This window comes from Bos taurus, chromosome 28 (assembly GCF_002263795.3).
Source record: "Bos taurus isolate L1 Dominette 01449 registration number 42190680 breed Hereford chromosome 28, ARS-UCD2.0, whole genome shotgun sequence".
Lineage (NCBI taxonomy): Eukaryota > Metazoa > Chordata > Mammalia > Artiodactyla > Bovidae > Bos > Bos taurus.
Genome location: NC_037355.1, coordinates 29,413,032 through 29,428,120, shown reverse-complemented (window position 1 = coordinate 29,428,120; position 15,089 = coordinate 29,413,032). Strand labels below are relative to the sequence as shown.

The 15,089-nt window shown below is 39.8% G+C and overlaps 2 protein-coding genes across 9 annotated transcripts in view; both read left to right on the top strand.

The window, feature by feature from the left end:
• PPP3CB (protein phosphatase 3 catalytic subunit beta) overlaps nt 1–2,063 on the top strand; it is a 47,944-nt gene extending 45,881 nt beyond the window's left edge. For all 7 annotated transcript variants that reach the window (XM_024986807.2, XM_024986804.2, XM_024986806.2 and 4 more), the window contains one exon: nt 451–2,063. In XM_024986807.2, the coding sequence (XP_024842575.1) occupies nt 451–629 (179 nt within the window). In that variant the 3' untranslated portion in view covers nt 630–2,063. The remainder of the gene's footprint in view (nt 1–450) is intronic.
• Nucleotides 2,064–2,210: 147 nt separating this feature from the next.
• Nucleotides 2,211–14,705, top strand: MSS51 (MSS51 mitochondrial translational activator). Of its 2 annotated transcripts, XM_024986623.1 has the most exons (7): nt 2,211–4,686; nt 10,941–11,185; nt 11,452–11,607; nt 12,225–12,349; nt 12,541–13,107; nt 13,414–13,507; nt 13,771–14,705. In XM_024986623.1, exons 2-7 carry the CDS (start codon nt 10,965–10,967, stop codon nt 13,988–13,990), a joined length of 1,383 nt encoding a protein of 460 aa, XP_024842391.1. In that variant the 5' UTR covers nt 2,211–4,686; nt 10,941–10,964; the 3' UTR covers nt 13,991–14,705. The 2 variants fall into 2 exon arrangements, with proteins under 2 accessions (XP_024842391.1, NP_001192570.1); NM_001205641.1 differs by lacking the exon at nt 2,211–4,686 and having other exon boundaries at nt 10,535–11,185.
• Nucleotides 14,706–15,089: the final 384 nt, after the last annotated feature.

The window sequence follows — 15,089 nt, the reverse complement described above, 5'->3', positions numbered from 1 at the left end:
CTTTTCTACTCCCATGTTCTTGGTACAGATTTGTATGTGAAGGATTAATTCGTTTAGCCTCCTCACTTGCCCCTACTCTTGTTGCTGTCTTACTGTGATAGCCACTGTTGATTTTAGAGCCTGAGGTAGGAGATAATTGATGAAGTAGGAGTCAGGTTGAGACCCTGAGACCATTGCCTGATCTCAGGGTCAGGAGAGGGCTATTTTTGTGTCTTGTTTTTTTAAGGCTATGCTAACACTTGCCATCTATGAAGCTATCATGTTTATATTTAGGTTTAAATGTTTCATATTTTAAGGGGAAATCTGGAATGGGGATAGGCTTCAGTTACAGTACAGTTTAAATGTTGCTATGTACAACTAATTTCTTTCTTCTTAAAAATCATTAATTATGTTTTTGAAATCTCAGAAATGTTTTCAATTACTGACTTATCAAATTTGCATTTTGTTAAGCAATACGAGGATTCTCTCCACCACATAGAATCTGCAGTTTTGAAGAGGCAAAGGGTTTGGATAGGATCAATGAGAGAATGCCACCCCGGAAAGATGCTGTACAGCAAGATGGTTTCAATTCTCTGAACACCGCACATGCCACTGAGAACCACGGGACTGGCAACCATGGTGCCCAGTGACCCACGGCTTCCCAGGGACTCTCACATCTCGGGCCCCAAATGGACAGATCACCCGAGGAACTGGAGGGGTCGGCCAAGCTGACTGTAAATGTCACAGTCCCTCTGGAGAAACCATTGTGCTTTTGAGACCCCAGCCCCCTTCCTGGATGGAGGCTTGAGGGCCCTGGGACATGTGCTAACTGATAAGATTGGGTCATCGCTGCCAAGGTGGAGAGCAGTGAGCAAGGGGCTTGGGGCAATTTCCAGTGGAGGGCGACTACACCTCCATTTATGCTTGTGGTTCACACATTTACGTTTACAAATGAGATTTCTTTTTCCCCTCAGTAGAATTAGATTTTGTTTTTCAACCATTACTTCAAATACAATCCTAAGAGCTAATGTGGACTTTTTTTTTTCCATGAAATGTCTTTAAAGGATGAATTAGCATGGTCTTAAAATACATTTCCGAGGTTACTAAGCTGTATTTTGAATTATGGGCAAAATGCTGAGAAACCCAGTTGGCATTTAAATAAAATGCTGACCTCAGGTCTATAGTTCTTAAATGTGGCTAATTCTGTAATATAGTCTTGGTTTTTTTCAATTATGAATGCATAACCTGTTTCTAGGCAGACTCTCTTACTTGAATACAAATCCAAAAACTAATTTAGAATCTTTCTTGCCCAGATCTTTTGAGATTTAAACCCCACAGATTTAAGAAGAAAATCTCTAAATTTCAGAATTATGAAGAATTACAGAATTACTCATTTAAGGTACTTTAAAAAGAAGTTTGTACATTGTCAAAGTAATTTTAATTCAAATCATGTCTGTAAAACTTGACGTATTTTGTGTATGCATGTTTTAATTTTGCAGATATTTAATATATAGACCTATGATGTACAGGTACGACATGTATAGGTTACCTAGATGTTACGAGAAATTTTAGTTTATTGTGAGTACTCAAGTTGCTTATACAGCCACCAGGGTGATTTACTGCTGGCTTTCTATCATTTTATGTTTTGATGCAAAGGAAATTTTAAAATGTTCTGGAAGTGTTTTGATTACACAGTGCAGCATAGAAGCAATGGTTCTGTTCAGTCATTCAGATGTTAGTGGAAGCATAAGAGTCAAGACTGCATGTTGAACATTTTCTTTTGATAGTTACAGTACTGCTTGGGTAAACTAAATGGAACCATGTGCTAATTTTACACAATTACTGACCTGTATTGACTGCCACTGCAGTTTGGTATTTACCTTTACTTTGGTGGCTTGCTTCCCTCATGCCCTGGAATACAACTCAGAGCTCCAGGCAGCGGAACCATCTATTGTTTGTTTGCCAGAAAGTGCACCCTGTATGGTCTCCTGTCTAAGTTGGAAATATTATGCATGTGCAGGACTATTCGAGTATTTTATAAACAGTAGCACACAATAAATTCCATGCATGGGCCGCTGCTCCTATCTCTGTGTTGGGTTTTATTTGGAAGATATAGTCTGATTTGACCTTCTCCTGCAAATCAGAAAATCCAGTTAATAGAATTGGGATATATCCTTAAGAGAAAATTATCTCCTGGATAGTTAATGCTAATTTGATTAATTAAATTCTTGTCTTCATAAATTTTGCTCTTTTTTTAAAAAAAACTTTGACTGCACTTGTTTTATATGAGTACTAGTGACTGAGCACTAGGAGACTCTGGATGCCTATTATAGGCCTAAATCTACTATTTAAAATCAGTGTTTCAGTTAACTTTTAATTGAAAGAAAACATTGTCTATAATTTTGTTACAGTACTATTTGGAATATATTAGATGTTTTAACAATAAGAAAAAAACGATACTGCCATTATACTCCTTTCTTCTTTGTCATAATCAAAATAAGTATAGAACTTTGCAAATTGAGGGAAATTTGCATTTTGTTCAACATTTTATAATATAACTGTATAGGAAGTTTAATTACAGTTTTCAACATTATGATACATTATGAAACATTAAATTGAAATATTTATACTTGCCTAATTTTTGGTAGCAAAGAGAGCTCAAATTGTTAATCATTACAGCTTCTTGCTGTAATAGCATTTCTAAATTAAGAGCTTAACTGATCTATCAAGTAGTATTAACTTCTTTAGTCCTTAGGTCCATCACTAGGGTTATATAATATTTATGGAAGCATAGGTAAACATGAAGCATCGTTAGCAAAGCAGAAGAATTAGGGTTAATGGTAAAAATTAAAAAGAAGAAAATAAGAGGAAAGAATGGAATTCAGAAAAAGGGGTATACATGAAGAGTGGTAGAGTATTATCACCCAGTGTCTCATAGATCCTTTCCTATTTGTTGAATAGGAAGCTCTTTCTAGTCTGTCTTTTAACTAGTTTCACAATGAACTATAGAAATATTTTAAAAGTTTTTTTAAAACATAACTGATGATGAATGCAAGTTGTGAAAAGTTCAGATCTTCCTAAATTATAAATTTAAATATCTACCAGAATAGTAGTAATGTTGGTAAAATTACTATTCAATATCAAATTTTTCCTATATATCATCTTGCTTTACATTCAAAGATGACATTCTGAGTTAGAAAAGACGATCTGACTTCTGTGACCTTTTGCAGTTTAGCCATTAACAAACCTCAAAACCTTTAAATGCTCTACCAATTAAATTTGAAATTGGCCTGAAATCTTTGCTTAAAATGAATTATCCTTATTTTATTCAGGATTTTTGCCTATTGCAACTGATTTTCCTTTTCCACAGCTATTCTACATAATGTTATGTAATGGGTTTTTTTTTTTTTTTGGCATCCTTAACACTTTTCTTCCACCTTCCCTGCTTGTAGTTTGTGCTTCTGCAGTTTGAGGTTTCCTTGGAATCCACTCTCTGCATCTGTTCATATGTAGATTTATTTGCCACGGTCCAGGACCTCACTGCAAGTGGTTCTGTTCCCTAGTTTGATGATGTTCACAGAAGCAGGTAAGTGACATAGCTGGGGCCAGATGTGAGCAAAGTCAGGTCTTAGAGTCATACAGAACCATGCACTAGCAACTTCTGATAGGTTCTGGTGCTTAATAGCTCTAAGTGACAAGGAGCTAGGAATGTGGAATTAAAAATTCTCTGGATCAGCATCCATTACAGGAAGGAATGAGGTATTTGAGTTGATTGTTTTCTATTTTTTTTCTGTTCCTAGAAATAGTGTGTTTTTAGTCATTAATATATTGCTCTTGCTTACATTAATATCCCAGAAAGTTTTATTCCTTTTTTTTTTTTTTTTTTGCCACATTCTGTGGGTCCAACCCACGTCCCCTGCAGTGGCAGCTCAGAGTCTTAACCACTAGACCGTGAGGAAAGTCACTATTCCTCTTTTAAAATAAACAGGTGGAATACCCTGATGACATCTCCTCAGAAAGTGCCTTGCTCTCTTTTCAGGGAAATTGAATTTTACAAATTAATTCTGGATGTTTCTCCTACAACTGATTTCCCTTTGTTTACCATTGAATGACTATTTCTATTCTTCTTTTCTGGGCATTATATTTGTACTTAAGTTGTCAAGTTAAGTTAGAGCAGTGTTTGTTATGCTAAAAAGGACTCTGGGCTTGGGAGAACCCATCCTAGGTCTAGATTGACATCTTAGAACTGTAGGAGTTCCTGTTTCTCTGTGCTAATGTGTATCAAATACTGACTTCTGAACTAACCCCGGGGCTTATTCTTGACGTCGTGGACTGGGAACAGAAATGTTGCCTTAATAAGAGAGGCCCAGGAAGCAGTAGGCTTCACCTTTCCTCAGCCTTCTTGGCCTTTGGTGGGCTTGGGAGTGTTGACAGAGTTCTGAGCCTTCTTGGCAGAGAAGGAAGGTCAGAAAGAGAGTAGTCCACGGGCAGGGGGCCAGGCCGTTGCTTGCCTCGTTAGGAAGAATTCAGTGTTGTCTGTCTGGTTGGCAGGGCACACCTAATCACAGAGACCCAGCATTTCAGCAGTTTGCAAATGAAAGTGATATGAAGGGACAGCTGCAAATCAGCCACAACCTGGATCTGAGGAGATCAAGCATTTACTTCACTTGGAAGAAAGAGAAGGAAGGAAGCTGAGGGCTTAGCAGGGTAAGTTACTTTTCCATCAACTCCTCTGCTTGCTTAGTTTATAGTTAAGTAAAGAATTTATCACCCAAGGGAGTGTTAATCACTGATTAGGCAGCTAAATGTGGTCATAATAGCAATGTTCCTAATGTATTTCTCCTTTTTCTTTTCCCAACCCCTTTTGAGGATCCCCAGTGACTAGCTTTACTTACCCTTCTCTTCCTTACCTCCCTAAAGACATTTTTTGTTTGCTGGTGAATTAGAGAAAATTAGATAAGTCTCACCGGTCTGGAGATGGTGAAAAGATGAGTATGATTTGGTGAAATTTGAGTCTGTTGGTGGTAAGGAGCAGGGACGATGGGAAACCTAGGTGTGGGAATAGGCTAGGTAATATTTTAGGAAATTTAGAGATGAGAAATAAGTTTTTGTAGGCCATCGAATTCATGTCTCTTCTCCAGTGCTTGGTGTTGGTGTTCTCTCTATATACTGAGAATAAATTAGAGCTCAAGTCACTGCCTTTGTTTCTCTCAGGTCAGCCCCCAACCCCACCCACAAACTTGAAGGATCCTGGATCTCATTGCAGGAAAGTTAGGACCAGGGAATCTGGGTATACAAACTCAGACATGAGCCTGATGATATATACAGATGCAAATGCAAAGATCTGGCTCCTCATTCCCACCTTCTTACCTTCCTGTCAGAAAATTAGTCCATTTGTATCAGGAACCCACTCCAGACACAGAGGCAAGTATGACGTCAAAGATTTCACCAACACCATACTTCCCCAAACTCTGTGATCCCTTGACTTCTAGCGGGTTCAAACAGTCTTCCTTTGGACTTAATCTTCCATTGGAGGAAGGACCTCTCTTTGGAAAGGCAGATAAGCACCTTTTGGTCTTATTTGGCTTCTATTGCAGAATAAAGGCCTTTGGTTGAATATCAGAAAGATACTACTTATGGAATTAAGACTTGATTTCTCTCAAAAATACTTTTCCTCCATATCTATAAAGAAAAGTCCATTCTTTCAAGGTTTAAGAAGGTGATGTCTTGCCAGAGGGGGCTAAGTAGAGAGAGCATATAAATACTTATTCTAGAATTGTAGTGATTCTGGGATTCAGAAGAATCCCAGTGAAGCAAATGCTTGGTGATTAAAATTGGAGGGAAAAGCCAGGTCAGTTTTTGGAAATGGGATCCTAAGGCATGAGGGCAATTCCATCCACCCTTTAGTAGAGAGAGATGACTCTTGAATCCTAAAATAATGTACTATCTTTAGGTCTAATTTTTTCTTTATTGGTGGGAATATAGAAGGTATGATATACAGATGAGCTTAGTTATTTCTGTTTTGTGGACTTTGAAACTGTTCCTTTATGCAATGAGGGGAAAGAATACAAGGGTAGAATGAAAGGATGAAGAGAAAGAAAGTACAAAGGAAATCAAATTAGTTCTTCCATTAGCCTGGGAACAGTGGTTTACAAGAGTCATGTTGTAAAGTGATGTGTGTTAGCTGGATGATTAGGGGAGGGTTTTTGTTTGATTGTTCTGCCACCTACATCTCAGCTGAATGAGCATTCTCTCCAACAGATCAGGTCTGGAACGATTCAGTGTTAGACCATTTTTGGAGCAGAACACAATTCTTGATTTGAACTTTAATAGTTAACTCATTCATAGTAAAACCAGCCACTGTCGGCATTGTCATATCCTGTCATTTCCCTGTACCTACAGGCATTTTTATCTGGGGAGCAAAACAACTTTTTAGCTTCAAGAGCTCTTATAGGTACCTTTCTTTTTTTTTTTAATTGAGGTAAAATTCACATAACAAAATAATCCTTTTAAAATGAGCAATTAAGTGACATTTAGTACATTCACATTATTGTGCGACCATCACCTCTATCTAGTTCTGAAACATTTTCGTCACTCCCCCCCAAAACACCCATAACCAAGCAGTTATTCCTCATTCCTCCTTTAACCCAGCCCTTGGAACCATGGATCTGCTTTCTGTCTTTGGATTTACCTATTCTTGATACTTCATAAAATTGGAATCATATAATGTGTTGTTTTATGTCTGGCTTCTTTCACTTAGCATAATTTATCCACATTGTAGCATGTATCAGTATTCATTTCTTTTAATGGCTGAATTTATATGTATGTATGTGTATGTGTGCGGAGAAGGCGATGGCACCCCACTCCAGTACTCCTGCCTGGAAAATCCCATGGACAGAGGAGCCTGGTAGGCTGCAGTCCATGGGGTCGCTGAGGGTCAGACACGACTGAGTGACTTCACTTTCACTTTTCACTTTCATGCATTGGAGAAGGAAATGGCAACCCACTCCAGTGTTCTTGTCTGGAGAATCCCAGGGACGGGGGAGCCTGGTGGGCTGCCGTCTATGGGGTCGCACAGAGTCGGACACGACTGAAGCGACTTAGCAGCAGCAGCAGCAGCAGCATGTGTATGTGTGTATGTATGTGTCTCCCAGTTTGTTTATTCATCCATCTTTTGGTGACCTTTAGTTTGTTTCTACCTTTTGACTGTTGTGAATAGTGCTGCTATGGACATTTGTGTATAGGCATTTGTTTGTGTGCATGTATTCAGTTATTTTGAGTATATACCTAGGAGTGAAATTGCTGAGTCATATGGTAATTCTATATTTAACTTTTTGCAGAGCTGCCATACTGTTTTGCAAAGCAGCTGCACCATTTTGTCCTTCTACAATCAGTTGAGGAAGGTTCTAGTTTTTCCATATCCTCACCAACACTTCTGTTAATTTCTAGTATTTCGATAATGGCCATCCTAGTTGGAGTGAAGTGGTGTCTCACGGTTTTGATTAGCCTTTGATTAGTGATGTTTAGCATCATATGCTTATTGGCAATTTGTATATTTTCTTTGGAGAACTATTCAAGACTTTTGCCCAGTTTTAATTGAGCCATTTGTTGAGTTTTAGAAGTTCTTCACATATTCAGGATATTAATCTCTCATCAGATACGTGCTTTACAAATATTCTTTCCCATTCTGTGGGTTGTCATTTCACTCTGTCCTTTGATGCACAAAAGGTTTAAAATTTTGATGCAGTCCAAGTTATCTTTTTTATTTTATTGTGTGTGCTTTTTGTGTTATATTCAGGAACTTGCCAAATCCAATATCATGAAACTTTTCTCCTGTGTTCTTCTAAGATTTTATAGTTTTATCTCTTACAGTTAGATCTTTACACTTAAACTCAAACCATTCTAGTTCCTTAGTTCCCAGGATTTTCCCATCTACATTTGTTATGCTCATACTCTTCTCTATGCTTAGAATTCCTCTTTCCCTGTATTTGTATATTCAAAACATCACCATACTTAATGGTCTATTCCAGCTGCTACCTGCTTCATAAAATCTGCCTGCAGCTTACCAACTAAAGAGACTCTCTTCTGATCTCCCATTAGTGCTTTTAGTTTCATTTTTCTTGTAAGATTTATATACTGCCTTTTGTTATGGTTTACATCTATCCCTTCTATAAGACATTTAAATGTCCTGTATATTTTTTTTCACATTTGTTTCTGTTATGGTATTTTGTGAATGATTTCATCTGTTTATCAGTAAGTATTTATTGAATGAATGGGTGTTTTAATTTTTTCCAATATAGTCTCTTTGATTTCCTCAGTCCTTGTAAAAGGAATAGAAGACAGGCCAGGAAAGGAGGACATCACAGAGTTCTTGCTAGGTAGTTGGTGAATGTGGGCCTAGTTATACTTCAGAACTCATCTCTTTAGGAGATTTTCCTAATACTACATATCAGATCAGATCAGATCAGATAAGTCGCTCAGTCATGTCCGACTCTTTGCCACCCCATGAATCACAGCACGCCAGGCATCCCTGTCCATCACCAACTCCCGGAGTTCACTGAGACTCACGTCCATCGAATCAGTGATGCCATCCAGCCATCTCCTCCTCTGTCGTCCCCTTCTCCTCTTGCCCCCAATCCCTCCCAGCATCAGAGTCTTTTCCAATGAGTTAACTCTTCACATGAGGTGGCCAAAGTACTGGAGTTTCAGCTTTAGCATCATTCCTTCCAAAGAAATCCCAGGGCTGAGCTCCTTCAGAATGAACTGGTTGGATCTCCTTGCAGTCCAAGGGACTCTCAAGAGTCTTCTCCAACACCACAGTTCAAAAGCATCAATTCTTCGGCCTTCAGCTTTCTTCACAGTCCAACTCTCACATCCATACATGACCACAGGAAAAACCATAGCCTTGACTAGATGAACCTTTGTTGGCAAAGTAATGTTTCTGCTTTTCAATATGCCATCTAGGTTGGTCATAACTTTCCTTCCAAGGAGTAAGCGTCTGTTAATTCCATGGCTGCAGTCACCATCTGCAGTGATTTTGGAGCCCAGAAAAATAAAGTCTGACACTGTTTCCACTGTTTCCCCATCTATTTCCCATGAAGTGATGGGACCGCATGCCATGATCTTCATTTTCTGAATGTTGAGCTTTAAGCCAACTTTTTCACTCTCAACTTTCACTTTCATCAAGAGGCTTTTTAGTTCCTCTTCATTTTCTGCCATAAGGGTGGTGTCATCTGCATATCTGAGGTGATTGATATTTCTCCCAGGGCAATCTTGATTGCAGCTTGTGTTTCTTCCAGTCCAGCGTTTCTCATGATGTACTCTGCATATAAGTTAAATAAACAGGGTGACAATATACAGCCTCGACGTACTCCTTTTCCTATTTGGAACCAGTCTGTTGTTCCATGTCCAGTTCTAACTGTTGCTTCCTGACCTGCATACAGATTTCTCAAGAGGCGGATCAGGTGTTCTGGTATTCCCGTCTCTTTCAGAATTTTCCACGGTTGATTGTGATCCACACAGTCATAGGCTTTGGCATAGTCAATAAAGCAGAAATAGATATTTTTCTGGAACTCTCTTCCTTTTTCCATGATCCAGCGGATGTTGGCAATTTGATCTCTGGTTCCTCTGCCTTTTCTAAAACCAGCTTGAATATCAGGAAGTTCACAGTTCACATATTGCTAAAGCCTGGCTTGGAGAATTTTGAGCATTACTTTACTAGCGTGTGAGATGAGTGCAGTTGTGCAATAGGTAGTTTGAGCATTCTTTGGCATTGCCTTTCTTTGGGATTGGAATGAAAACTGACCTTTTCCAGTCCTGTGGCCACTGCTGAGTTTTCCAAATTTGCTGGCATATTGAATGCAGCACTTTCACAGCATCATCTTTCAGGATTTGAAATAGCTCAACTGGAATTCTATCACCTCCACTAGCTTTGTTCGTAGTGATACTTTCTAAGGCCCACTTGACTTCACATTCCAAAATGTCTGGCTCTAGGTCAGTGACCACACCATCGTGATTATCTGGGTCATGAAGATCTTTTTGTACAGTTCTTTTGTGTATTCTTGCCACCTCTTCTTAATATCTTCTGCTTCTGTTAGGTCCATACCATTTCTGTCCTTTATCGAGCCCATCTTTGCATGAAATGTTCCCTTGGTATCTCTAATTTTCTTGAAGAGATCTCTAGTCTTTTCCATTCTGTTGTTTTCCTCTATTTCTTTGCATTGATCACTGAAGAAGGCTTTCTTATCTCTTCTTGCTGTTCTTTGGAACTCTGCATTCAGATGTTATCTTTCCTTTTCTCCTTTGCTTTTCGCTTCTTTTTTCACAACTATTTCGTATAACTTGCTCCAGCTATATAACTCAGCATTGTAAGTGCTAGTGCTCATTTTACATCCATTTGATTTCTACTTTTGGGTTTATTGCTTATAAATGTGATGATAGGTCTTTTAAAATGAGTGTTTTCCTTCTCCAACTAGATTAGATTGATTATTTCTCCAGTTACACGATAGTTTTGGACAACCAAAACCTTTCTTGCTTTTTCCTTTATTTTAAGTTGATTTTTAGGAACACACTAATAGCACATGAATATATTCTTTGTATAAGAAGTCACACATTGCAAATAAGGCTAAAGTTCATTGACCTAGTTCCCACTGTAGGGCCTTTGCCCCTTCTCAGAGGAAAAATAACTGTTATCAGTTTTATATGAGCTGTCCCAGACTTTTTCTAAGCATCTATATTATATATAGAACTTCATGTATAACACATATATGCATAATTATATTCACATATAATTAATTCTCTGTTTTTTACAACTGCATGTGGTGATCAATAATCAGTAGATATGAAATAAATCTTACTATTACCTGGGCCTGAGAGACTAGAATGACAAGTAAAAGGTCAAACATATGAAAACACATCATGTGTGTCCAACTTACAAACTTACATATCTGTTCTACATATAGTCCCCAGGTATTATTGGATAGACCATGGCTCCACGGTCCCGACGACGAAGGCACAAGAAATCCCCCTCATCAGTGGCTCCTGTGGTTGAGACCCCACCTACAGTTGTGGCTCCTGTGCCTCTGATCCTCACTAAACCTGGCCCTAGCATTGATAAACTTGGCTTCTCCTCCTTGGAGGATAATGTTCCTGGCCTATCCCAGCTGATCCTTCAAAAACTGAACATGAAAAGCTACGAAGAATACAAGTGAGTGAGTAGCTCTGTGAAAGAGTGATATATTGTCTCCGGCAGAAGGTGGAGAGGAAGTATAGCTTGGGAAATATGGGGTATTTGCAATGAGGGATTTTCTCATCCCAAATTGTGCCAGTTTTATTACTATAAAATATAATTTGCTTAAATGAGAAATAATGGGAGTAGGAGAGGTGAAAATATATAGAAGTCAGGGTAGGTATCATGAGAACTTTTGGAGATATTTTTCCTGTTGCCATTCCTTCTCCATACTGTCTCTGCAGGTTGGTGCTAGACGGGGGTACTCCAGTGTCAGGCTTTGGATACCGATGCCTTGAAGAAATGTTCCAGAAGATGGAGGACACATTCCGATTCTGTGCTTACTGTAAAGCACTCCCTAGGGGCCTTTCAGACTCTAAGGTCCTCCGGCACTGCAAAAGGTGATTAGTCAAGAGCTGGTTGGGGAGACTTCTGGAATGATCCTGTTCCAAGACTTCATTGCAGGAAGAAAGGTCTGAGACTTACAAGACCTTTAGACATTTCAGACCTTCATAACTTTAGGTTCATTCCTCATTTTGTCTGATCTAGGCCACAGAGAAATTAGAAAAGAGTTGCTTATGAGGTTCATGTTTATTTTGGTATGGGGAGATTAGACAGAGACGAGAATATAATCCTTTCTACCTCTCTTCTCTTGAGTACTTAAGTATTAAGACCATATATGTTCTGAAGAGGTTGGGGCCACGCCTGTGATAACAGGGCAGCTACAAACTCCTGGTGGGCTTTTTTTTTTTTTCTCTATAAGAGATATAAAAAGTTAGTTCTAGATAGAGGCTGAAGTGTCACTCTGATCCAAGAGAAAAATTGCATTCCCACACCCTCCTTCCTCCTCTGCCAAACGTAGTCCCCAAATTTGGTGCAGCAGCTGTCGTTCCTCTCCCTACCTTCCTCACCCAGTGATCTTTCTTCCTAGGTGCGGAAATATCAGTTCCCTTCCCCAGGCGTCCCCCATTCACCTATGAGGTATAGGAACATCTATTTCTGGGGCTCATTCTCTCAGGTGCAGAAATGTCTATTACTGTGGTCCAGAGTGCCAGAAGTCAGACTGGCCAACACACAGGAAGGTTTGTCAAGAACTGCGTCTTGTAGCTGTGGACCGTCTCATGGAATGGCTTCTGGTCACAGGTAGAGTGACGGTATTGGGAACTCTGCCATAATGGTCATATGAAAGCATATTGTTTAAAAAAAAAAAAAAAGGAACTGAATGGGACAGGGGAGTGGGGTAGCAGTTGTGGAGACAGGTTGGGAGAATGAACATAGAGGGAATATTGAAGGCAGGAAAAGATTAGAATCTTCTTATTCCTTCTTTCCTGCAGGTGATTTTGTCCTACCCTCAGGACCTTGGTCATGGCTGACTGAAGTTGTACAGGGTTGGGACACTTGGTTTTCTATGCGACGTTTACAGCTAGATGATACAATGGATGCTGTGCTTGACAGTCAGGCCATGACCACCCTGTGGGCCAGTGTAAGACGGCCAAGACCAGACCCAGATGTCCTGAAGGGCTCTTTGAAGCGGTTGCTGACAGATGTCTTGTCTCGGCCCTTGACACTGGGCTTTGGGCTTCGAGCCTTGGGAATAAATGTTGGGAAGGTTGGGGGAAGCACAGTGCACGTGGTTGGTGCTTCTCATGCAGAGACATTCCTCACTCGCCCTGGGGACTATGATGAGCTTGGCTACATGTTTCCTGGACACCTTGGCCTCCATGTAATCATGGTGGGTGTAGATGTGGCTGCTGGCTTTTCACAGAGTACCTCAGCTTCACTCCTGGAACCTGGCACAGTACAGCTTAGTAGCCATAGGGGCCTCTATCATGACTTCTGGGAGGAGCAGATAGAGACTGGGCAGATAGCCCATCCAGATTTGGTGGTGGCATTCCATCCAGGTAAGAGCCGTTGGTTTGGGGGAATAAGGGGTCAGTCCTCTGGGAGTTTTCCATCCTGGTCCTTGTACTTTTAGAGCCCTCTTCATTGGATCAGGTTAAACATAATATAATGAAGACCCTGTTTGATCATTATGTGCTTTATTTCGGTTCATAATTTTCCGTTGAAGAATCTAGGGTAGCTGGTGGTGGTGGTAGATGAGCCTTGGAGGTGAGCTAGGTGAGGGTTGGACACAATTATAGGACTATGTTGTTTGGGGTCTGTCTTTGCATTTCCCCTTTCTATTCCCATCTTACTTTCTTCCATAGGTTTCCATGCTTCCCCGGACTTGATGGAGGCTTGGCTGCCCACCCTCTTGCTACTTCGTGATTATGGGATCCCTACAATGATTACTGTTTACAGGTTTTGACCTCCTTTCTTTGTGGTACCTCCCTGATTCACTCACACCTCTATAGATAAACTCATTTCTCTCCCCCTTGCTCATGTTCTACCTTCTGGTGAGGATTTTCTTCCTTCACATACTTGGCTTTCTTATCCCTTCAAAGTGCTATGCTAATTAATTGAGCAGTTAGTATAGACATTTGGTAATTTTGGGGGTTAATGAGCAGTTCTTCTATCTTTTTCATAATCAGCAGAGCAATTTTTTTTTTCTTTGTCTTCCATAGCCATCAGGAGTTGGCAGCCTCGTTGCAGATTTTGGTGGACCTGGATACACACATCACAGCCTATGGAGCTAACCCTTTTGCGTCCCTTAAACCTGAACAGGTCTACTCCAACCCCAACAAGCAGCCAGTTTACTGCAGTGCCTACTATATCATGTTTCTTGGAAGCTCCTGCCAGCTGGATAAGAGGCAATTGGAAGAGAAAGTAAATGACAGGGTATAAATAGCTGAGCCAGATCATGACTGGATGTCTAGAAAATGGAGAGGCTGTGATGAAATATCTGCTGATGCCAGATTGTTGCCAACTTTCAAATCTACTATATCGTAAACCTAATTCACTTGTCTGGGTAGATTCTAAGCTGAATGAGAGCTCCTGTATGATGTGACTCATTTCTAAGAGGTTAGTCACATGTTGCTTCTAGAGACAAGATTCTAGATTTAGTGTATCGCAAAAGGCCCTCATATCAGTCTTTGTAAACCATAAAGTTCTTAACAGTTTCCTTCATGAGAAAGTTATACCTTTTGACTTGAACCAGATGGCACCAAGGAGAAGAATGGCACCTTACTCTTTTGAAAAAGATTTTCTTCTTATACAGCAGTTTGGGCTAAAAAAATGCAGATGTCTTAATGACTTGAAGTGGTGGAAGAATGAGCAATTCAGAGAAGTGGTTGGGAGCATGGGGGAGGTTGTGAGGATTGGCAAACTGTTGTACTTCCTGGCTTTTTCAAGATACATTTCTCATTTTCCTGTTTCTTTTTTTCCTGTTCTTTTTCCTGTTTCCTGTTTCCTGTTTCCTGTTTCTTCTAACTTTAGAGCAACTTTTTGCCCTTGTGTTGTATTTTAGATATCCCAGGGTGTCTCAGACTTTACTTGAATATACTGCAGTTTGTTATCACTTGGTCTACACCACAATAAATTCAGTTTGGGGCTTCTTAAATCACTTGTCTTATCTTATTTCCTATTCACTGGCAAGTGTTACTTGTCTACATTGACCATCTCAAGATTGGAGGTTTCTCTCTTGCCAAAGGAGTGGTTAACGTCAGTTCTCTTTTTAGGCCTGTCACTATACCACACCCTGTCCGTTGTCATCCATTTCTTACCACACTCTCAGGATTAGGATATTCCCTAAGTATTCATTTCTACAACTTGTTAAGACCTCAGCCTCTCCACTTGTATCCAGATTATTATATAGAACTCTTACAGCTCAATAATAAAAGGACAAAAAACTCAATTTAAAAATGGGAAAATGATGTGAACAGATGTTTCGCCAAAGAAGATACACAGATGATCAATAAGGACATGAAAAGATGCTCAACATCGT

Coding starts and splice junctions, on each gene's coding strand:
- MSS51 (XM_024986623.1), top strand. CDS start 10,965: ATGGCTCCACGGTCCCGACGACGAAGGCACAAGAAATCCCCCTCATCA. Junction 12,350..12,540: donor GGAATGGCTTCTGGTCACAG/GTAGAGTGACGG, acceptor TCTTTCCTGCAG/GTGATTTTGTCCTACCCTCA. Junction 13,508..13,770: donor ACAATGATTACTGTTTACAG/GTTTTGACCTCC, acceptor TGTCTTCCATAG/CCATCAGGAGTTGGCAGCCT.